The 24,787-nt window shown below is 38.7% G+C and overlaps 1 protein-coding gene across 1 annotated transcript in view; it reads left to right on the forward strand.

Moving 5' to 3' along the window:
* Positions 1-24,787, forward strand: part of C6 (complement C6) — a 97,490-nt gene that overhangs the window by 35,499 nt on the left and 37,204 nt on the right. Inside the window, exon 9 of the mRNA XM_047766473.1 lies at positions 3,522-3,762. Within this exon, the coding sequence (XP_047622429.1) occupies positions 3,522-3,762 (241 nt within the window). The remainder of the gene's footprint in view (positions 1-3,521; positions 3,763-24,787) is intronic.

Below are 24,787 nucleotides of genomic sequence, written 5' to 3' on the forward strand. Positions count from 1 at the left end.
TCCTTAACTTTCATTTTCTTTGTCACATTTCTGTTTACTCTTTTTTGGTTTTGGTCTTTTTGCAGTTCTACTAAACTTTTAAATTCTGCTGGTAGTTACTTTTCTCTAATTAAAGAGCATAACTAAAACTATTTTTTCTTTTATCACATAAAATAATATCTATAGCCCCCCCATTTACCTATTCCCCACAATCTCCTTGAAAATATATCCTTCCCCACTACTGTCATCACAGGTCTCTGAAACCTGAGTTTTATTGCATAGTTCAAAATATTTGTATTCCAAGCTATTCCTAGGATTTCTAAGGATTGTTTTATATTTATTTTTACATTGTATATGTTCATTTGTAATTATTATTATTATTATTATTTGCCTTTTTAGGGCCACACGCATGGCATTTGGAGCTTCCCAGGCAAGGGGTTGAATAGGAGCTACAGCTGCTGACCTACACCACAGCCACAGCAACACTAGATCCAAGCTGCATTTATGACCTACACCACAGCTCATGGCAACACCAGATCCTTAACCCACTGAGCAAGGCCAGGGATGGAGCCTACATCCTCATGGAGGCTAGTCAGATTCATTTCTGCTGAGCCATGACGGGAACTCCCCCGGGCCCTCCTTTTAGTTTACTGATTCAGAATATCTGAGGTTGGGCATGTGATTCCGGCTTTTAAAAGTCCCCTGGCTTTTTCTGCTGTTATATCCAGGATCGGAAATAACTGCCTAAAAATATAATCAGAGATGGAGAGAGAAATGTAGGAATGTAGAAATGTACAGATATATAGATATATTTATATATATAGATATGTAGATATATAGATACACACACACCAGTCTCAACATTAAGATTTGCTTCACAGAATTGCTTTATAAATGTTTCAAACATATTAGAGAACACTTGTAAAACCTGGATCTGTAGGTAAACAGCTGTTATTTGATCCTGTAATAGTCTGCCCCAAAGTGGAAACATTTCAGACTATTTGCAGTATCAGATTTGAACATTTGAAACTACTGATATTCAACCATTTTTGACTTACAAGACTGTCAATACCATTCAACCCAATATCTTTGTTTATATCTGAACAGAATAAGGATATCTAGGGTTAAACAGAAAATGCTACTGCAACCTCTCTTAGAATTCAAATAGTGAAAACAAGATCTCACAAGCTTGAAAATCAATGAAGTTTAATGCTTTATTTATTTTGTCAATCACAGACCTGACTAATCACTTGCTGGGCAGAGAGTCTGTTTCAAAGTCAAAATAGCAGTTATCTCAGTAAGATTCAGTGCTTTTTTTAAAATTGCTTTACCAAACTGAACCAACAAAAAGATGGTTAAAATTAAGCAAGATTGCACAGAATTTTGAAATAGACTGTACATGATTAATAACCTACTGTCTCATAGTTTTTTAGTCCAGAATAGTCAGTTCTAGCCATCACATAACGACAGGTGGGGCACCGTGGACATGCTTATGCTAAGTCAAGTTACCAGAATTTCCCACCACTCCATTTTTAAATCAACCTGGAAATTTCAAACTGCCCATTTCAGTGCCCACATCCAAATAGACATTTCGGATATTCAGGGAGTAAGTGTGCATCTTATTAAAAGCACAAAGTCCCTCTACTTTTCCAAAGTCACACTTCCATGACAAAATTCAAGTATTAAACTTAAAAACAGAATCAATGGACATTTAAGATATAAGCTCCACAAAGGCATGATTTTTTTCTGCCTTGTTCACTTCTGTGTCCACGGCATCTGGCATAGCTGAGTGATAAATGTGTTGAAGGCAAGAAGGTAGGAAGGAGGAAGGGAGAGAAGGAGGGAGGAGGAGAAAAAAGAAAAGAGAGAGGGAGGGGCATGAATGTCGACTCTTCTTCAGTCCTTGTGGTTATTTTCCTCCCTTCATGTTTCTCCCTTTGTGTTAGCATTTGTGCCATAATTACAGCACACAGAAAGATAGCTGTTTGGTAATTTACAGCTATAATAATTTAATTAATAAAATTTAATCATTTAATTAATAAGGATTTTTGGCTGAAATATGCTCCTCTCTCTTTTTATTACTTAGACACTACAACTTGCAAAAAATTGAGAAATCGGTTAGAGTACATAAATTTTTTTACGAAGAACAACATATGTGGATACACTCATCAAACTCAGTGGCTATGGGAAATCCACGATTTAATGCAATAAAATCTGGGGCATACCGGTAACCACCTAGTCCTAAATTAACCTGACCTAAAAAGAGACAAAGAAAAAAACAACCTCCAAACAAGTATTTCTACTTACTGATGGAGGAGAATACAAATAATTTTATTTTACCCCCTGTGTAATTTTGAGTCATAGCATTTTGGAGTTGAAAGTGGTGTGAAATGCCACAGATGAAGGCTCTGCAGGAAGTGACATTTCCCAGACAACCAAGGCCCAGAGAATTTGTTACTGAACCAAACTTGGGTTACTCGCCCATGCACAGGGAAGCCAGTCTATTGACACTGGGGTGTGGTGAAGGAAAGTGCAGCATTTATTGCAGGGTGCCAAGCACAGGGTCCTAGTGGAGCAGATTGGTTCATGTTCAAAAGATCTGAACTCCCCACTGGCTTTCAGGGAAAGGTTTTTAAAGACAGGATGAGAGAGGGGAGTCGTAGGGGTGCCTCATCAACTCATGGACGTTCTTCAGATTGTTTGGTGGGATCCGACATCATCAACCTTCTGATTCCAATTGGTCTGGGGTCTATGTGATTTTGGAAGCATATGGTTAACTTTTTTCACATGGTGGGGGTTTCAGTATCTGCAGAACAGCTCACAGGATATGGCTTAGAATATGATCTACAGCCCTTGAGGAGGAACTAAAGTCCTTGACTTTGTTTAATGGCTAAACAATTATTATTTTGTATTGCTTGACCATTTTCCTTTCTTTCCGCATTTTCTCACTTCTCTGATTATATTTATTCTTTGAAACTTGAGGAAGGCCCAGGAGGCTAAGTTCTTCTACAGACAAGAGGCAGGCAGAGGACCTGGCAGGGCACCTGTTCCAGAAAGACCATATACGGTCCTGCTCCATTACAAATTGACATGCTTGTCCCAAGTTTGTGGCAAAGCTATGAACTGATTCTCATTGTATAACATCTAATTGAAAATTTACACCAAATTTTTAAATTATTTGCATTAGCAAGGCTTTCTAAATAAAAAACACAGTAGGGATGCACCCATGATTGACAATCAAGAAAGACTTATTTTTTTTCTGATACTTGTTCTCTTTTCGTAGAGAGCAAATGGTTCAGGCACACAGTTTACACACTTGAGATCATCTTATCTGTTTAGCGCTTTGAACATCTCAAGAAAAGGTACTGGAAAATAAGATGAAAAGTATCCTTTTGTAATGTGGGAAAATGCCATGGAGACTTAACAATTGTAATGCTGTGGTTAGAAGGAAGCTGACGATAGACATTTAATGCTTGATAGCTCAAGCTTTCATTACCATTAATCATCTTTCTTTTTTCACTCTTTTCTCCTCTGCCATTTAGGATTCCAGTTTTATTAGGATCCATAAAGTGATAAAAGTCTTAAACTTCACAATGAAAACTAAAGATCTGCAGCTTTCTGACGTCTTTTTGAAAGCACTTAACCATCTGCCTCTAGAATACAACGCTGCTTTGTACAGCCGGATATTTGATGATTTTGGGACTCACTATTTCACCTCTGGCTCCCTGGGAGGCGTGTACGACCTTCTCTATCAGTTTAGCAACGAGGAACTGAAGAACTCAGGTTTGCTTTCTTCTGCCCTCATTTTTACCTGATAAAACAGCATGCCGTACATTTTTGTCTACTCTATCATTTTAGTTCTTCTTCTTTATTAACTTTACTTGGACCCTGTGTTCTTTCCAAAATGATATGAAGAACAGCCAAAAAGTACACACTCGGGGAAAGAAAATAAAAATAGGACATTCAGACCCAAAAGAAGAAGAAGGAAAATAAACAGACTTAACCTCTTTGGACATCAGATTTGGTTCAGAACTTTCTGACATTAAGATCATCTTAATTGCATCATTGTGTTACTTATCTTGGAACTAAATTCTAAAAGACAATTTACTTATACCATTTTTAGGGGGGATAATAATTTTATAAAACTGTAATTACAGCAAATCCACTAGCAGTCTTTTTCTTATAATTATTTTAACTAAAGCCAAGGGCAAAAGATGAAAACAAATTAAGGACTTGACAAGGGACTAAGTTAATATGGGCCAAATATGTACCTACTAGTGATGAAACTTGAAACCAAATGGAAAGAACTTTTATTCTAGTAAATTTTATAACTTTATAGCTTGGGATATAATCAGTGATATTTTCCTGCTCACATGTAAAATAACAACATAAAACTTAGTTTATAAATAAATCTTTACTTCTTAAGTATTATTCTAAATTGCCAATATTAATCATTATTACAGCTTAAGCACCTGTTTTTTTTCAGGCTCCTGTGTGAAATGACACAGGGTCCTGTGGTGCTTCTATCTTGAGAACATGGTTAAGAAACTGTATAATAACCAGAACTCCACTGACCAATTACCCTAAATAAATCAGAATTCTTGATCATTTAACTTTTATACAAAAGAAATCAGGAATTTATTTTAAAGACATCAAGCCAGCCCTGGGGTCAACAGAGTTTCAATCCCTCTGTTCTTACATCTCAGTAAGGAAAAGAGTGATGTTTAAGGTAGCTTCTCTGAGCCCTTCCAAACTTTAAGTGATCAGATGTCCTTCATGACCTGCTTCTTAAGAGAAGAGATGGGATAAAAATCTTTGAGAAGAATTTTCAGTATGAAAATTAAAAATTTTTGACCTGACAGTTACTGATATCCAAAGGATTTATGCTGTGATGGGCTTTCTACACCACCTGCCTCTTAGGTTTCTTTATTTATCTTTTCCACTGGAGGTATATTTGCTTGATGAGTTTGGTGTATTCTGCAACTGAGAATAGCATCAACATTTATGCTGAGCAAAAATGGTTGAGAGAAGTCTCTGGCTTCCTCTCATCTTGGGATGAAATTATTCTGGTCAATGCTTCTGTAGCCCAGAGACTAATTTCTCACTCAATGAGCTATACTCATCATGCATTCACAGCAAAGCCTCTAAAGGTTTAGAGTCCAGGTCAGTTAAAGAATTATGTGAATCTTTAATCAACCATCCAGCAATTTAATAGTTGAAATTCCATAACCAAAATGAAGAGTGATGAGCTATACTTTCTTCCTGAAACATTCTCACCTTCCATCTTTCTCTTTCAATAAAGGTAGAGACTTCAGGACACAGATACAAATAAGAGAGAGATGGGGGTTGAGATGTGATAGAAAACTAAAAATATTGAACCATACAAGACTATGTATACATCCACATCCACTATATATATATAGTGTATTAATTTATAGGGTGTACATATATATGTATATTCAAATATTCAATAAGATATATATTTATATCAATATTTTATGTGAATATATATTCTTGCAGTCATTAAATATATATACATACACACAATATACTTCTATGAGTAACAATAATAATATTAGCACTCAGTTATCATTTTGGTTAAGATGAAGCATACTCAGACAGAAACAAATGTCAATAAAATGGAATTCTCCGGTGGGTGTACTTACTTGGTTTTGCCTACTCTCTAGATGAATATATATTCTGGCTTCCTCCCTTTTTTCCCTTTCTAGTTCTTCTCCCTTATACTTAGCCATAATGTGGAACTAGAGTTTAGGCTTAGTTTTTATTTGTTTTATCCAATAAGAATTATACCCCTTGTCATTAATTTTTTAAATGACTTGAATACTTCATAGCACTTTCCCTAGCTCAAGAAAATTAAATTTCTTTTTATTTGCATCCCTTGATTTATTTCTCTCTTGTTCAGTATCTCACAGTCAGTTTAAAACCTGAATAAGAAGCTCCTGCTGTGGCTCAGTGGAAATGAACCCATCTAGTATCTATGAGGATGCGGGTTCGATCCCTGGCCTTGCTCAGTGGGTTAAGGATCTGGTGTTGCCATGAGCTGTGGTGTAGGTCGCAGACACGAATCAGATCCCACATTGCTGTGGCTGTGGGGTAGGCCAGCAGCTATAGCTCCAGTCCAACTCATAGCCTGAGAACCTCCATGTGCTGCTGAGGGTGTGGCCCTAAAAATAAAAAAGGAAAAACCCTGAATAAAAGTTGACATTGCTTCAATGTGCAAGTTAAAAAGAATTTCAGGACTACAGAGAAAACATTAAACAATTAAAATATAATATGCAAGATGGTCATTTTAAACTCCTTACACTTGGGAAGTCATTCTTGCTCTGAATTGGAGGATACAGACTATTCACCCTACTATTTATCAGTATGACATTTTTGATTAACACTGATGACCTTTGTCAGTCAGAACAGTTGAGGACATTTCTGAAGCATTCATCCTTGTGCCACATCAGAGGGACACTCAGGTTTGAGGCAGCAAGTGCTTTAGCCTCAAGCAACTCCTTTGTTGGTGAAGATAGAGGTCAGGCCCAAGTTACAGGGCATCTGGTGGGGAAGAACAGACCACAGAAATTCACTGATAAAGCCTTGATGTTTTCATCACCAGCTAACTAACACCATGGCTCATAAGACAGATCCACCATTTAAGTCTTTAAGGATCCTCCTACAACCCTCAGGTAACAAAATTAACTATGCTTGTTGTTAATTACATCATAGTTCATGAATTGGTCCCATACAATTTAATTTTCACTTATAAATCATAAAACCTAATGAAAGAATAAGAAAAGGATAGGAGTCATGCACCGTAGATGCCTTAAATGGCTCCCGTTGCCTAAACATTTGACTGATGCACTTATGGGAACAATATTACCAGAAGAAAAATGAGTCATACTGATTCAGCCTGACCAAAACAGCCATCTTTTTTGTTAGAGTTAAAAATGCCAGGCAAACATGAGGGCTGCCAGCCAAGGATTTTTTTACTCACAACCTACAGTATGTCTCTTTGAAAGTGTCAAACTATTGAAAAAACTGTGAAGTAGGAAACCCCATCCCCATCTACACAGCCTCATTCCTCAGGGATCTTTGCATTTGGTTTAAATTTCAGCATCATGCTCAAACAATGCTTCTAGCTCTGAGAAAACTCTTTCTTGCCTATTGTAATCTGCAACCCTAAGTATCAGTATTTGACAAATTATTTTTCTTTAAGGTGCTCAAGAGCTCACTTAACTCCTCTGTCTACCATGTGCTTGTATCTTGCAAGGCAATTTTTTGTTGTTATGGTTGGTCTTTTTAGGGCTGCACCCACAGCATATGGAAGTTCCCAGGCTAGGGCTCAAATCAGAACTGCAATTTCCAGCCTACACCATGGCCATAGAAGCGCTGGATCCTTAACCCACTGAGCAAGGCCAGGGATAGAACCCACGTCCTCATGCATACTAGTCGAGTTCATTACCACTGAGCCACAATGGGAACTCCTTGCAAGGCAATTTTAACTAAACCTCAAACAAACAAACAAACAAACCACCTGGATTCTAATTTGGGTATTTTGGGTGGCAGGTCAGGTGACTTGGGAAGCTGTTAAGGGAAACATTCAGTCTCCTCAAATTATTATCTGAGATAGATCATACCAACTCAGCCTACAAACAGCCATACCTGTTCCCTGCACTACACATCCCACTCAATCCTTGACATCCTGACATTCCCCTCAATTTCGAAGTCATTGAGAAGAATAGTCACTACTGGGGTGGGAAAGACTGATTCGATTCCAAAACCTTCAACAAACGATGCTTGGAAGTTTGGTGAAAGGTAAGAACAATGAGGACCAAAGGTATTAGAGATGGATTCCTTAGCCCCAGAGCATCAGGATTTTTACAAGACATAAAACTAGGGAGGGTCATTGTATGAAAGCAACACTGGAAAACTAGAGGATGTCAAGCCCAGATCCCTCTCCCCAAGAGGCTAGGAATGAAACAGCACCCAATTCCCTTGGGGACAATAGAGAAAGCATATCAAGTACAGGCTTGACTTAAGGAGAAAGAGAGAAGCGTCAGTGAGGACGTCAAAAAGAAGTGGGAATTTCGGAGAGCAAAATGAAAGGGTTTTGGGGGTAGAGGTGGAGTGAGCAGCTGAGTCAGGGAGAGGACGCATAGCTAAGTGGATGAGTGTTCAGGGGCAGGGAGGCGACCAAGGAAGTTTATGATTTAGGTGGTGAACAAGGGAAAGAGTGAAATGGACTCAGTTCTCGCAGCATCAGCGGTGGACCCAAAGGAAGGCCACTGGACCATGGGGCACCAAACACAGCATGTGTTCAGCTTTTGTTTTGCAGGGCTACACAGGGCAGTGGCCAGCAGGATAGGTGAGCTTAGAGGTATGGTGTGTAAGCAACAGGGCGAGGTCCCCATGGCCTCCACACACTGGGCCAGACTGACCCTGCATGTGCTGCTTAGGGCCAGCGTTGAAGGGGACACAGTGGGGACTCACAGATACTCTTCCCTTAGGATATCCCAGGGCTTGGGAAGGACTGACTCTGTAGTAAAGCTTTTAATTGGTGGAGCTCACAGGACTTGAGAAGCTGGGTGCTGATGCGCAGTTTCTGTGGCTCCACCAGAATCAAGAGCCTCACAACCCCTCCTCCCTGATTTCTCCATCGTGCATCCTCAGGGTTTTTTTGTTGTTGTTGTTTGTACCCATTTCCTAGGTTTAACACAGGAAGAAGCCAAAAACTGTATCGCTGATTGAAACAAAGAAACGTTATTTTATAGTTACAAAACAAAGGTGGAACACCGGTGCACCACTAACAGGATGTCCGAGAAATACGAAGGTAACCGCCCTCTCTAGTAGCAGCTTACCCAGTGCATCCTGACTGACAGACATTGAAGTACCATATTGCCCATGACTCCACTATTTCTAACTTTTCAAAATTTTCATTCATTTCATTTCTGCCTCACAGCCCTATGTGTGGTGGGGGGAGGGAGCAAATCAAATATTAGCACAGCTTGAGGGGGGACATGGTTCAGATTTTTTTATCTCCTGTTTAGGTTGTTTAATTTAATGAACATTTATTGATTCTTCCTATGAGCCAAACTCAGTATTAAGCATTGTAAAGTAAACATGGGCATGAATTTGGCTTTCCAATCAAAGAACTTACAAAGTAAGGATACATATAAATAACCATTAAACATACAGAAAATGTGGTATATAAATACAATGGAATACCACTCAGCCATAAAAAATACTGAAATAATGCCATTTGTAGCAACACGGATGGACCTAGAGATTATCATATTAAACGAAGTCAAAGAAAAAAAGATAAATGCCATATGATATCACTTATATGTGGAACCTAAAATATGACACAAATGATCTTAATTTACAAAAGACATAGAAAACACACTTATGGTTACCTAAGAAGAAAGGGGGTGGGGGAGATACAAATTAGGAGTTTGGGATTAACAGATAAAAACTGCCATACACAAAATAGATAAGCAACAAGGACTTACTATATGGCACAGGGAGCTATATTCAATATCTTGTAATGGAAAACCACCATGGAAAAGTATATGAAAATATTACATATGGTTTATGTAATAAACCATAATGAAAAGAATACCATTCAGTATAACTGAATCATTTTGCTGTACACCTGAAACTAACACCATATTGTAAGTCAACTAGACTTCAATTAAAATACAGACTGATAAGGGCTTAAGGGACCCTTAGGGTACATAAAAAAGGCTCAGGCCACCAAGCCAGAAACTTGAGTGCTGTCTTTGGTTTCTCCCTCCCTCTTTCCAGCTTCTGCATCCAGTAAGTAATCATTCTTCTTCCTTAATATTTCTCCTAGTTCTTCTCAAACCTTCATTTCTTTGGACATATGCCCTCCATCATCATTTCCAATCTTGATTACCACAGAGGCTTCCCAGCTGGTCCCTTTTCCTCTGGTCTTGCCTTCTTTCAGTCTACTCTACCCATTTTCTGGGAGAAGAATATTCTCCAAGGCAAATCTTATCATGAAACACTCATGCCTCCAGCATGTCATAGTTTCACATAGCCTTGAAGAGAAGTTCCTACCTCTCTCTCTCTGCCTAAACTTTAGGTAGGCTCCTAAATAAGGTGGGCTCTCTCCTGTGCCTTGCCATATAAATAACTCCTTCCTCTGTGTAACATTCTCTTATCCTTACCTTCCCTGATTGATTGCTACTTCTTCTCAGAACAAAAGGAAGCAGAATCACTGAAACTCCCAAAATATGAAGCTTGTATTATCATGGGGATACAGCCAAGGAACAAATAACAATATAATATTTACTATAAAAGCAAACAGGTAATTTTAGATATCAGAGCCTATCAATGGTCTACATGTAGATCCCCATACTGAGCTTCAGCAAAATGAGAGCTGACTGGACAAATACACCTTTGTTTTATAGGAGAAATAAAAAGAAGGAAAAAAAGAATAGTTTGCAAAAATAGTAATATAAACCAAAGCATGTACAGTGTGTTGTTCAATAGAATAATTTAATAAGAATGTGAATTCAGTAAACAAGAGCTCAGAGATGAAAAGATTAACTATAAGAATTAATTGAAAAGAGAGATTTCAGGAGTTCCCTGATGGCACAGCAGGTTAAGGTCCTGTGTTGTCACTTCTGTGATTTGGGTTGCTGCTGTGGTGCAGGTTTGATCCCTGGCCCAGGATTCTGAATGCCTTGGGCATGGCTGAAAAGAAAAGGAAGATTTCAAAGCTAAGGTACAAAGGTAAACAATATTGAAAATATCACCACTATAGTTATAGATATGGCAAGGTCAAAATATAATTGTCTGAAAATTAAATTGTTAAAGTTGATAACATACAAGAGAGTTCTAAAGTAATGTATAATGAATGCACAGAAAAAAATTCAGATATTAACATTTACTAAGGAATATCTAATGGAAATGGAATGACAAATAGAATTTAATACATGGGAATTAGTGTTCCTGAAATAAAGTGCCCAAGAAATGAAACATAAAAACTATTAATATATATACATATATAGATGCATATTAATGTGTCCCTGAAATAAAGGAAGAAATTTGTCTTTATTATTTGTATCAGAAATATTGTTCAAATACACAACTTCAGGATGAATTTTAGTTAACTAAATACAAAGATTTAAAAAATGAATTCAAATACTTTGGCCAAAAGAATAAGTCACTTATAGAACAACAAAATCTGGCTGGTGTTAGACTTCTTGACAAAATCAATGCTATAAGACAATAGAGGAATGCCCACAAATTTCTAAAAAAGAGAAAAAAAACTATTCATATGTCAAGGTAATAGGAAGGCATCTCAAAACATGAAAGAATTCTGGAAACATTCATTCTTAAATACTTACTGAAGAAAACTACTTGACTGTAAAATCCATCCAACATAGAGATGAGAAAATGTCAAATAGGAACAGTGTTTTAGCTTATAAGAACAAGAGGAGGATACTGCAAAATCAAAGGCTATTACAGGGAGCTCTCTTATGGCTCAGTGGGTTAAGGATCTGGCATTGTCACTGCAGCCACTTGAGTCATTGCTGTGGTGCAGGTTGAAGTCTGGCAGGTACGACCAAAAGAAAATATATATATATATATATTAAAAAAGACTATTGCGGTAGTCTCCAAACTGGTTCATCAATCAACTGTCCATCCCACCCAGCTGATACATCAGTAATGTTCCTGAATCGTGTCAATTCCCCAACCCAAGTCTTTAGTGCCTGGCATATAGCAAATTCTCAGCTAATGTTTATTAATCACAATGACATTTATGTTGTTTGCTAAAAGCACTTAAAATATATATTTGTCTATTTCTAACCCCTGAAGTCCAATTAAATCATTGGACTCCAAACTCTTCAAATCTGTAAAGGTATCATAAAAAAAATTTTGAGACTATACCTGCAATATGTGTATACTCACTAACAAGTGTTACAAATATAAAAATACATTCTGGACAAAAATATATACAAATGTAGAAAATGGAAAATTTCAAAAGATAACCTATATGAAATGAATAGAATTTTTCATTGTCTTTCATTGTCTTACATAATGACAATACTTCATAAAAAAACTCCTCCGTACAAATTTTCATAGTTTTGGGGGCAACTTTGGTGTCAAACTCATGTGGTTGATGAGAAGCTTGTATAGGAAATAGATCTATCTGTTCTTCCTTCTACTTGTTTTGCTTATGTTGCACTGTTGGTATTGTCTTCAATCTGCATTTTCTTTCTGGAATGTTTTAAAGCCGTTTATTCACTTCTAAGAGTTAGTTCTGTTCAAAGTAGCTAATAGAATAAATAGACTTGAGTTCTTTCTTCAGGATCCCATGCTTATCATAAATAGTTTTCAGCAGTATCCATCCATTTCTGAAATGTATGGTATCTAAATTTGAAATAGTCCATCAGTACCACTGTCAATAGGCATATGACATATTGGCAAATAGTAATTCCTCTCCTATTTTTCTACGAAAAATAAATGCAAAAACCTCTAAAAATTTTCTACTTAAATCTGTCAGTATTATCTTAAGCACCTCACTTTGAAAAAGATCATACATTCTTCACAAGGAGATTACTCCACCCATTGTTTTAATCATTCTAGGCTCTCTTACTGTAGAATTTCTAAACAGTAGGGGCATGGCTAATCCTTACTAACTCTCCAGAACTGATATCAAATTAATGTCATTAATTATTACCCATAACATTAGCCTTCTTTCCATTTGATTTTATTTCTCGCTACAATTTCTTTTTCTTTTTCTTTTTCTTTTTAGGGCCACACCTGCAGCATATGGAGATTTCCAGGTTCCCGGCTCGAATCAGAGCTATAGTCACCAGCCTACACCACAGCCACAGCAACTCAAGATCCAAGCCACATCTGCAACCTACACTACAGCTCACAGCAGCGCCGGACCCTTAACCCACTTCACTGAGCAAGGCCAGGGATCAAACCTACGTCCTCATGGATACTAGTCAGATTTGTTTCCTCTGAGCCACCACGGGAATTCCTCTCACTACAATTTCTTATTACTAAGTTCCTACTCCTATTAAAAACACCATTAGTTGATAAGGATTGTTTTGAAAATTTGCACAAAGATTTATGCTGTGTACATTAAATGCCATTGCCTCTAAAGGAATATTGTACCAACTCTTAATTTGAGGTTGAATTTTTCCTTTGTTAGATGTGGTTTTACTCCTGTCTTTAAGCTTAAAAGCATTCTCTCATCTTTTTCCTGAAATTGTAGTCAATTGGCATGGTGGAGGACAACTGATTGTGTATCAGAAGCCATGTGGTTTATGTTATTCGGGAGTCCAAGACATATGCCTATATAAATCAAAGCAGAAGATTTTGGCATCAAAGATCGGGGGGCAGAGTTATCAGGACTTGGGCCACAATCTGCACACCAGCTCCCTCTCTTAGAAACTATGCCAAATTACCATCTCACTTCAATGTCCATGTTTATAGCAATACCTGCTTGTTGTGAGAATGACATAAATAATGAGTGCAGAGTGCCTGGCATACACAAGTTGATAAATTAAATGATAGCTATTGGCACTATTATTATCATTTCTATTATAAACTATAACTACTCCCTTTAGGGATAGAAGGCATGTTCTCTTGCTTTTCACATAACTAACTTAATGAAGCTACATGACTACCATCTGCTTCTTTTTCCTGTGCAAATAGGCTTTACTTTCAAGGTTGAATTTGCAGTAGTAAACTAATGAGTAAAATTTTTTTGAAAAAACCTTGCAGGTTCCTTTTTGCAAGGATCAGAGAAATCCATATCCCCTGGTTAAAGGTGGAAGAAGTGAGTAATGCAGCGGCTTTGGCATGGGAGAAAGGGAGTTCTGGCCAGGAGAGAAGACATATTCTGACTGGTTGGAATCAGTGAAGGAAAATCCTGCTGTGATTGACTTTGAGGTAAGATTGCAAAGCATTCTGGGTAAGAGCTAAAGTCAGTTTCTCTGGCAGCCCAAATTGGCAACATCACATAATTCCTTTTCCATTTTCCTCTCAGATGATAAAAGAAATGTCTGTCTTTCAGTGTGTATGCCACATGTACCTTAAAAAAAAAAAGCATTAAATGACAACCTCCATTGTTTATGCTGTTCAAACAAGCAGTCTCTAGTATGGTATTTTAGAATTCCTAGCACACATGAAATACCAGAAGTGGGAATTTAGCGCATAAAAACTGCCCGAACTTGCCTAGAGTAGTTCTCTTCATCTCCCCATACATACAGTAAATTCGATTTCTGCAATTTCTTGCAATTCTTTATTCGATGAGCCCTCCTAAATCTTCATTTATAGCTCTGGTGGGATAAATGGGGATTTTAGATCCATTTGGCTTCCTGTTTCTATTACCTTTGATTAAAATTTACCAGTCTTATATTTGTTGTAATTACATTAAGGGGTGATTTTTATTATGTATGAAATGCCTGGTCCACAAATCAATCACACGGCATTTAGAACCAGTTTTTTGCCTAAAACATAAGCACATTTTAAAAGCCCCTTAAAGAAGTTATTCTGCTCATTTCATTTAAATGAAGATGAAGGATCATACTGAGTGAAGTAAGTCAAATACAAATATCATATGATATCACTTACATGTGCAATCTAATTTTGAAAAATTATATAAAAGAACTTATTATAAAACGGAAAGAAACTCACCAGTCTCAAAACCAGTCTTAGGGTTACTGTAAGGGAAGACCATGTGGGGGGGGAGGAATTTGGACGGGTGGGAATAACATATACACACTGCTGTATGCAATAGATGCATAATAGAACGTCCTGTATAGCACAGGGCAATCTACTCAATAGTTTGTAATAACCTACAGGGGAAGAAAAAAAGAATTAGTATATGTGTGTGGTGTGTGTTGTATGTATATATAGGTTATACGTATATAGGTATTATATATATATATATATATATAACACATACAATTGAAACTAATACAACATTGTAAGTCAACTACTCACCAATAAATTTTCAAGAGGGAAGGATCAAATAAATAAGTAGAGATAAGGAGTTCTTTCATCCTATGAAAGTAGAATAATTTACATACATTGTGAAGATACTTTGAGCTCAGTAGGTTATTGTAGGAAAACGAGATCCACCTGCCCACCTGGGCACTTGTGCGTCCCTCATGGCAACTAGAGACGTCATCCTTGGGGGATTTTAAAATAAGCTCTAATTTTGCGTTGCCCCCATTATTTGCTGCTGTAAATTCTTTTATTCATCCTACCCACCAGTTCATTTCTCCATTTTCTCCCTCCCGTTCTCTCTTCCAGTTCTACCAAAAGCCAGTACTGCTGTCCCTGGAAACATAAAGAACACAGAAATCTTCTCTTCACCCTTTCTGGATTTTTCTACCACACAAAGCCTCTTTTCATCCTTTCTGGATTTTTTCTGCTTAAGTCAGACTTTATGAGGTTTTCAGCAGAGCGTTTCTGAGCTGCCTCTCTCGGTCACTTACCTCAGTACTTCGATGCTTAATACATAAGATGATGTAAATCCAAGTTAATGGCACCTCACGAGGCTTCCACCATAGGAGAATGCCAAGGGAGAGTAAGCTCCAGAACAAAGACAACTGTCATACTTTAGGGACAGCAGAAGCCAGCCAATCATGCAGGACAGCTGCTCTACCCCCCTCTAGGGAAGGGAAAATACTCACCTGCTCTGGTGGGGAGGGGCTTTTCCCCACTGGCCTCAACAGGCAGGTATTCCCCATTCTACACCTATCTCTTTGAAGCGTGGAATTTTGCAGGCCTTGATGGCAACATAGCCCAAGGGATTATGACTCTGACTGGCCCTCCTCCCTCCCATCTGCTCTCAGCTTGCTCCCATCACAGACTTGGTAAGAAACATCCCTGTGCAGTGACAAGACGGAACAACCTAAGGAGAGCTTTTCCGAGAATACGCAGCCAAATTTGACCCTTGCCAGTGTGCTCCGTGCCCCAACAACGGCCGCCCTGTGCTCTCAGGGACCGAATGTCTATGTGTGTGCCAGAGCGGCACCTACGGTGACAACTGTGAGAGGCGTGCCCCGGATTACAAATCTAGTAAGTGTCGGGAATTTACTGTGAGTAGGAAGGTTTTTCCCCTCCACAAGGTATTCCAGGTCAGTCAATGAAAAAACGAAACAAAACAAAACAGGACTTCTCTTAGCAACTTCCATCTTATGCAAACTCACAAAAAAAAATAGGGCCTGGAGAAGACGCTAAAGTCAGACAATCCTGATGTGAGTCTCAGCTGTAACCTATCAGCTGTATGACCTTGGGAGTCACCTAATATATCTATGGCCTCAATCTATTCATCCATAAAATGGGAATAATGCCACTATATATCTGAAGATATACAGTGTGTGTGAAGATTATATATGTGTGCATAAAGAATATACAGCACAGTGCCTATAACATAAAATAAAGTAGAACAATAAATCAGACTACAAAATAAAATGTGATACTGTTTTTACAAACTGCTTATGTATTCTAGTGTAGGATGAGGATGGCTTTAATTTACTAAGGGATAAATTAAACCACAACCACAGTTTTCATGAACGACTAAGGAATGTTCGCGGTTACCTCTAATCCTCCTTAGAAAGAGGATGTGCCAGGGGAGTAAGAATATAGTCCTATCACCTTTAAAAACATAATTTAATATATATTCTATCAGAGTTCATACATGTACATACATGTATGCATATATGTACCTGTGTGATCTGCTTGCTGCCGATAGTTGAAAATGATTCAGAGCAGTTACCATTTCATTCAGGCGGTGGGAACAGGAAAGGGAAGTCAGGGGATATATCAGGCCCTTTGCACAGATAGTTTCCCTTAATCTTCACGATTAGCCTATGATACCCCCACAAAAGATCACATGGCTAAAAAGTGAGGGAACCAAGTTGGTCTGGCTTCAAAGCCCAAATCCTCCAGACACACCTTGATGGGTGGGGGGGCCCTCCTGTGTTCCAGATGCAGTAGATGGGAACTGGAGCTGCTGGTCTTCCTGGAGAGCACATGTGACACTACGTACAAGAGATCAAGGACCCGAGAATGCAACAACCCTGCCCCCCGCCAAGGAGGGAAACCCTGCGAGGGGGAGAGGCAGCAGGAGGAACACTGCACATTCTCCATAATGCAGAACACGTAAGGGGGGGTGAGGGGAAAGAGGGGCATCCCCTGGCCACAGCTAGAGTTAAGGTATTTATTTCTTACTGCTAAGGAAAGAAATAATTAGAATTGCGCCCATTTCAACACAGTGAAGTATTGGATCTGCCGCTACCTGTTTCTCTTTAATATTTTCTCTTGTTTATAAAATATCATACACATAAATATATACACATAATGTGTATATGTGCCTACATTTATATACACAGGTGAATGTGTGTATTTGTATATATACTTGTTATATTATACACACACGTTTATTTTTCTTTTTTAGTGGACAGCCATGCATCGGTGATGATGAGGACATGAAAGAAATAGACCTCCCTGAAAATAGAATCAGATTCAGGGTGTCCTCAACCAGTCCCTCCAGAAAATGGATTTATTCGGGTAAGCATCCTGACCTTCACTTTAGATTTGGAATCCAAAAACATAGGACTCAGAATGCATGTCCTTTTTTTTACTTGGAGTTATTGTTTTCTTAGTTTAATAATCTGCTGACTTAAAAAGTACAAAAGGAAGTTTCTGTTGTGGCTCAGCAGTAATGAAAACTGACTAGTATCCATGATGATGCAGGTTTGATCCCTGGCCTTGCTCAGTGGGTTAAGGATCCAGTTTTGCCATGAGCTGTGGTGTAGGTCACAGATGTGGCTCGGATCCAGCATTGCTGCGGCTGTGGTGTAGGCTGGCAGCTGCAGCTCTGATTAGACCCTTAGCCTGGGAACTTCCATGTGCTGCACATGTGGCCCTAAAAAAAGGCAAGAAAAAAAAAAGAAAGTTTAAAAAGTGATATGGTACCCATATACAATGGAATACTACTCAGCCATTAAAAAGAACAAATAATGCCATTTGCAGCAGCATGGATAGACCTAGAGATTATCATAGTAAGTGAAGTAAGTCAGACAGAGAAAGACAACCTCGTATGATATCATTTACATGTGGAATCCTACAAAGTGATATAAACTAACTTATTGCAAAGCAGAAACAGACTCACAGACTTCACAAACAAACTTAGGGTTACCAAAGGGACAGGGTGGAAGGGAGGGATGGGCTGGGGTTGGGGGATTGGCACATGCACACTAAGGTATGGAATGCCAATAGGGACCTGTTGTACAGCACAGGAAACTCTACCCAATATTCTGTGATAGTCTATGTGCAAAAAGAATATGAAAAGAATGGATGTGTGTATATGTATAACTGAATTACTGTGTTGTACAACAGAAATGATCACAACATTATAAATGAACAATAAAACTACAATAAAACTTTTAAAAATGAAAAAAAGGTTAAAAAAAGTTAAAAAGTGGTATTTAGAAAGGCTCCATCACTTTTCTTTCTTTTCCTTCACCTGGAGATATCTTCATACCTGGTTGTTAGACCAAAGAATGGCAGGTTTTTGTGTTCCTTGTAACTACTAACTCATGTGCTGGTGGAAGGTTTGTGTGAGTGAAGAATGGTTGGAAGACTCTGCAAGAATCTGCAACTAAGATCTGACTACTTGTTTCTGAGTCTGAGCAAACTAACCTCTAATCTAAGGCATATTATCAGAGAAACAAACTAGTCTTGGCTGTAATCATAGGAGGTATTGAATCTGTAATGTCTTATTAGGTTAGAAAACTGTAGAACTCTTAAGGAGTCAATACAGTTTAATACCTTTTAATTTATCTTTTTCATTAAACCACAATATGTTTCTATGATTAAAAACAAACTAGATATTTTTTGTCAGAAAGGTCTGTGACTTTAGATATCAATTTTCAGGAGATACATAATATTTAAATTGATCACAGGAGATATGCTCCCTAATCAATTTTATCTTAATTTTTATTTTATTTTTACTTTTTTAGGTCTTTTTGCTTTTTCTAGGGCCACACCTGCGGCATATGGAGGTTCCCAGGCTAGGGGTCTAATCGGAGCTGTAGCCACCAGCCTATACCCACAGCCACAGTGATGCAGGATCCGAGCTGTGTCTGCAACCTACACCACAGCTCATGGCAATGCCAGATCTTTAACCCACTGAGCACGGCGAGGAATTGAACCCACAACCTCATGGTTCCTAGTCGGATTCATTAACCACTGAGCCACAATGGGAACTTCCTATCTTGATTTTTAAACTCAACCTTTCTTAAACCCAGTAAAGCCTTTAAATTCATCTGTTTCCATCTATATCATATTTATGATCAAAGATTAATAACCCTCAGGAGTTCCCATTGTGGCTCAGCAGTAATGAACCCAACTAGTATTCATGAGGATGTTGGTTCCATCCCTGGCCCTGCTCAGTGGGTTAACAATCTTGCATTGCCGTGAGCTGTGGTATAGGTCACAGACCAGCTCGGATCTGGTGTTGCTGTGTCTGAGGTGTAGGCCAGCAGCTGTAGCTCTGATTCAACCATAGCCTGGGAACTTCCCATATGCTGCATGTGCAGCCCCTAAAAAGCAAACAAACAACAACAACAAAAAGATTAATAACCTCAATTCTCCAAGGCCAGCAAATAGACATCCATGAAGCTGAGTCTAGACCAATGTGTCTTCCAAGTTCATCCACCTCTGTTTGTATATAACATGCCAGGCCTAAATGTGTGAGGGGAAGAAATATTTGGAGGGCATTAGTGTCCATTAGTCTTGCCTCTAAAACCAGAGGTTCTCAGATTCCAGAACACTGAAGGCTGGTTTGGGGCAGGGCCCAGAAACTTCCATCTCCAACAAGTTCCTGGGCAATACTGATGCTGTTAGCTCAGGAGGCACACTTGGTAACAAACCCTTTGGAACAGAGGTCAGCAAATGCCTGCTTTCTATTTCCTCTTCTTTTTTTTAAATGAAGTTATTGGAACACAACCACATTCCTTATTTACATAATAACTATGGCTGTTTTGTGCAGCAAAGGCGCAAGGCGACAGACACTGCCTGGCCTGCAACTGACTATCAAGGTTCTTGATAGAAAAAATTTGTCAGTCCACCCTATAGTATCCTCAGAATTACATTTTGTCAGAGCCAGATACCTAAATAATTTTTAATCTGTTTGTGCCAGCTACTTACAGAAATTGTTTGAAACAATCAACATTCTAATTTTCAAAACATACAAAGAGTTTAAAAGGTGATTCATTATTCTAATGACTCTTATAAAATTATATGTTTACATTTCCAGTAATAAGTTCACTCCTTGTTTTAATTTGCTCTTTATTAAAGACCTAATCCCTTGCCTGACAATAGTTTTACTCAAAAGTAATACAATTTTAACCTTCCCAATGAGCACTCTCTGAAATTCCTGGAAGCAAAATGCCCTGTTGTATAGAATCCAAAAGAGGCAGAGATGCCTAATTCCGGGCTAGAGCAATGGTGTCATTGCGTGTGGAAGACATCTGTTCAACGAGCAAGACATAGGTTCTACCCCTATAGGCAAGTGACAGTGACTTTGGCAAGGGTCCCCTATGTAGGCAGTCTAGCAGATGTGCTTGTTGAAGCTTGATGGTTGCAACATATACTTATACGTTGTTGCTTCGTAACAGAAATGAAGCAGAAGCTGATGCCAGTAATTTATTTGGGGATGAATGCAAGAGAAAATGTGCCATCCTTTGAATAAAACATGCAGATCATTAACCACTACTCATCGTGCCATTTCCCCGCAGAAACACAGTCACAGCCATAATAACCAATGGTGGAATATTTTTTTTGTATTCAGGAAATTAATCATCTTCTAGGAGACAAGCTGAATCATGTGGCCAAGTAATACAAAGGTGACGACTGAGCTTTCACCTCCCTCAAAACTCCCCAGAGAGTAACTTCCCAGTCAATTCTTTGTGCTTTTCTCCCTCTCAGTAAGAAAAGACTGTTCCATTACTGGCTTCCTTAGAGTGTTTTGCATTTTTCAGCAAAGAATTATGAAGCCCTGTGTAAAGCTTTGTGAAGCAGAGATATGGTAGTAGAAGTGCCACTCAAATGTCAGGTTGGGTCTGATACATGTGCTAAACATAAAATAGAGCTTTTGTACAAGTTTCCCCCCAAACCTGAAAGGGTGGTACACCTGATAAATCCAGGGAAATGAAGAAGGTTTTCCACAGAGGACGTTCTATTTGAGTTGGGTCTTGAGAGAAGGAACAAGAGAACATGTTGAGGATAGAGTAAAAGCCAGATAAAGACCTAGAGGTATGAAAGAGAATATTATGTTCAAAGAATGACAGGTGGCTTTGGTTTGCTAGGTTCTATTGGAGGAAATGGCAAGAGGTGAGGATGGGAAAGAGGCTTAAAGGTAATATTCCAAGCTAAGAATAGAAAACCAAATTTATCTTAAAAATTTTATCGAACCCCCACATGATATGGGTATACTTTAATTACCCATTAATTGGGAAAGTGTACAATGACCAACAGGTTATCGGGGCACTTTCAAATGATTTGTAATCAATTTGTTACCATAGCAACTGCATATATTGCTGCATATTTAGGATACGTTATTTATTCAGTTTATAGCCACTACAGGCTGTGTATAGAGTTTTCTTATTCTTGCAATAGTAGGCCATCACCTATACAGTGGGGAGCAAGTTATTAAGTAAAATACACACACACACACACAAACACACCACACACACACACACAGGCTAATCAATTTAGAATAGCAATATGGAAGATGGATTAGAAGAGGGTCCAGTTAGATCCTGCTATATAGCACAGGGGACTATATCTAGTCACTTATGATGCAGCATGATAATGTGAGAAAAATAATGTATGTATGTATGGGTGACTGGGTCATCTTGCCGTACAGTAGAAAATTGACAGAACACTGTAAACCAGCTATGATGGAAAAAAAAAAATCATTAAAAAAAAGAAGAAGAAGAAGAGGGACCAATTAGATAGTTGTCCTGAGATCACACATGCTATGAACAAAGGCAATGGTGATAGCAAAGGAAAAGAGAACTTTGAGGGATGCTGAGGAGTAGAAATTGAATGGACTCTGGAATGAAGGAAGAAAAAGTATCCAGAAGGACCCCAAGGTGTTTAGAGATACTATTTGTAACATTAGTAACTTGCTGGTTTCCGTTTTAATTCTAGAATGAAAAGACACTGTATTCAGTTGGGGAAGATGTTGAAATTGTATGCCTTACTGGATTCAAAACTGTTGGCTATCAGTACTTCAGATGCTTACCTGACAGAACCTGGAGGCGAGGAGATGTGGAATGCCAACGTGAGAACTGGGCAGACATTCTGCCTGACTCTGCTAAAGAATGAATGGGCCCAAACTAAGTAGAGCAAAGTCACCCCTCTTAGATTCATCCATTTTTACTATTCTTAAGTAATTATGGTGAAAAGGTTTAGCGAAGCAGAAAATAGGATTCATGGGATAAAATTAGATTTCTAAATATCTTCATGTTTTAGTTCTCCTGCCCCTGCTTATTAGCAGGACTGTGAGGCATGTGCTTAAAAAGAAATCTGGGAAGTCTGCTAACTGTATCTAAGCACAGACATCTGCTTTGCGTGGTGCACAAAGAGATGCAAATTGATGAGTCCCCGGAAGATGATACTTGCACTCTATGTATCAGAGATGGGATTTTACAAGAAATGCAGTTTTATCCTTGGAGCACATTCACATTCTCTGTTGATGAAGAAAGGGGGAGTTTGTAGGCTCCACATGTACCCACGCCTCAGTAAAGTTAAAATGCGATTCAAACAAGGCTCAGATGGGGACTCCACAGAGTTGTTATGGGGAACCATGACATAGAGTTGAGATCAGTGTCAATTAGAATGTCCTGCCTCTGTGTCACCCACAATGTGAAGAAAGTGAGAAGAAGATCATTTCTTGAAAGAAAATGATCCCAGTAAGGTAATGAAAGTTGCAAGTGGCTAGAGCCAGTCTTTAGCAAGTTCCACAGTTAAAGGAACTAAAGGGAGTTTCTCAGTGGAAGCCAGGGATCCTCAACTGCCAGTTTTTCTGATCAAAAGGCAGCATTAAAGCGAACCAAAGCAGTGAATCATATTCAAGTCACTTTTTGAATTACATAAAATCTGCCTATACCCCTGAGTATTCTGTTCCACCACATACATCTGAAATGTTTCTGTCTCTGCAGGGACTGACTGCCTCATGCCAGTGGTGCCAGAAGTACTGAAACTGTCACCATTTCAGAGATTGTATAAAATTGGTGACTCCATTGAGCTAAGCTGTCCCAAAGGCTTTGACATTTCTGGGCCATCGAGGTACACATGCAGTGGGGATTCCTGGACACCACCCATTTCAAGCTCACTCACCTGTGAACAAGGTGAGTAGCATCTCAGGATCTGGGGTCTGCTAAGGTGGTGTCCTCTGAGGTTGGTCGTGTAGCATCTACAGAGGCAGTGTTTCTTAAGTGTGTTTTGGGAGGAGGAAGCAGAAGATTCCACTGTCAGGCTGGATTATATTTCACCTGATATCATTGGTGACATCAGGAAGCAAATAAGTAGATATTAGTCAAGTGGGTGTCTTCGAATCTTAGAGAATGAGGTCAATTTGCTTTTCCAACATAATATTTCAATATTTTGAGAGCATGTAAGCTCTATCATGTAACAAAATCAGAATTAATAGTTAACTGAAAATTTAGTCCAAGTGGAGAGCCATAAAAAAGTCATATGTACTACTTTTTAATTAATTAAATATTTTATTTAGACTTAGAATGTAGAAATACCAATATTCACCAATTTTCTAGCACAGGAGCAAGCTCTAATTTCCTAAATAGTCTCCTAATTTGAGTGCCAAGATTATTAACCTATATTAACCCTAACACTAACCCAAATACATAATTTATCATCTATGTTTTCCCATATCAGTTCCTCTAAAACAATGGATTTTTTTTTTGTCTTTTTGCCATTTCTTGGGCCGCTCCAGTGGCATATGGGGATTCCCAGGCTAGGGGTCCAATCGGAGCTGTAGCTGCCAGCCTACGCCAGAGCCACAGCAACGGAGGATCCGAGCCGCATCTGCAACCTACACCACAGCTCACGGCAACGCCGGATCGTTAACCCACTGAGCAAGGGCAGGGATCGAACCCGCAACCTCATGGTTCCTAGTCGGATTCGTTAACCACTGTGCCATGACGGGAACTCCAAACAATGGATTTTTTAAACCCTGGGTGGGACACTTCTTTTAAAAACATCTCTACTAAAACATAATTTAAAAGATGCATGCACCCCAGTATTTGTAGCATACTATTTACAATGACAAAGACATAGAACCAACCTAAATGTCCATCAACAGAGGACTGATAAAGAACATGTGGTATAGAGGTTCTGGCTGTGGCACAACAAGATCTGTGGCAACTCTGCAGCACCAGGACATAGGTTCAATCCCCAGCTAGGCACAGTGGGTTAAAGGAGGCAGGTCTCAATGGCAGCTTGGATCTGATCCCTGACCCAGGAACTCCACATGCTACAGGGTAGCCAAAAAAGAAAAGAAGAAGGAGGAGGAGGGGAAGGAGGGGAGGAAGAGAAGGAAAGGAGAAGAAGAAGGAGTATATATACACACAATGGAATATTAGCCATAAAAAAGAATGAAATAATGTCATTTGAAGCAACATGGATGGACCTAGAGATTATCATACTAAGTGAGTAAGACAGAGAAAGACGAATATCGTAGGATATTTGCTCATATGTGGAATCTAAA

Source organism: Phacochoerus africanus, chromosome 1 (assembly GCF_016906955.1).
Source record: "Phacochoerus africanus isolate WHEZ1 chromosome 1, ROS_Pafr_v1, whole genome shotgun sequence".
Classification (NCBI taxonomy): domain Eukaryota; kingdom Metazoa; phylum Chordata; class Mammalia; order Artiodactyla; family Suidae; genus Phacochoerus; species Phacochoerus africanus.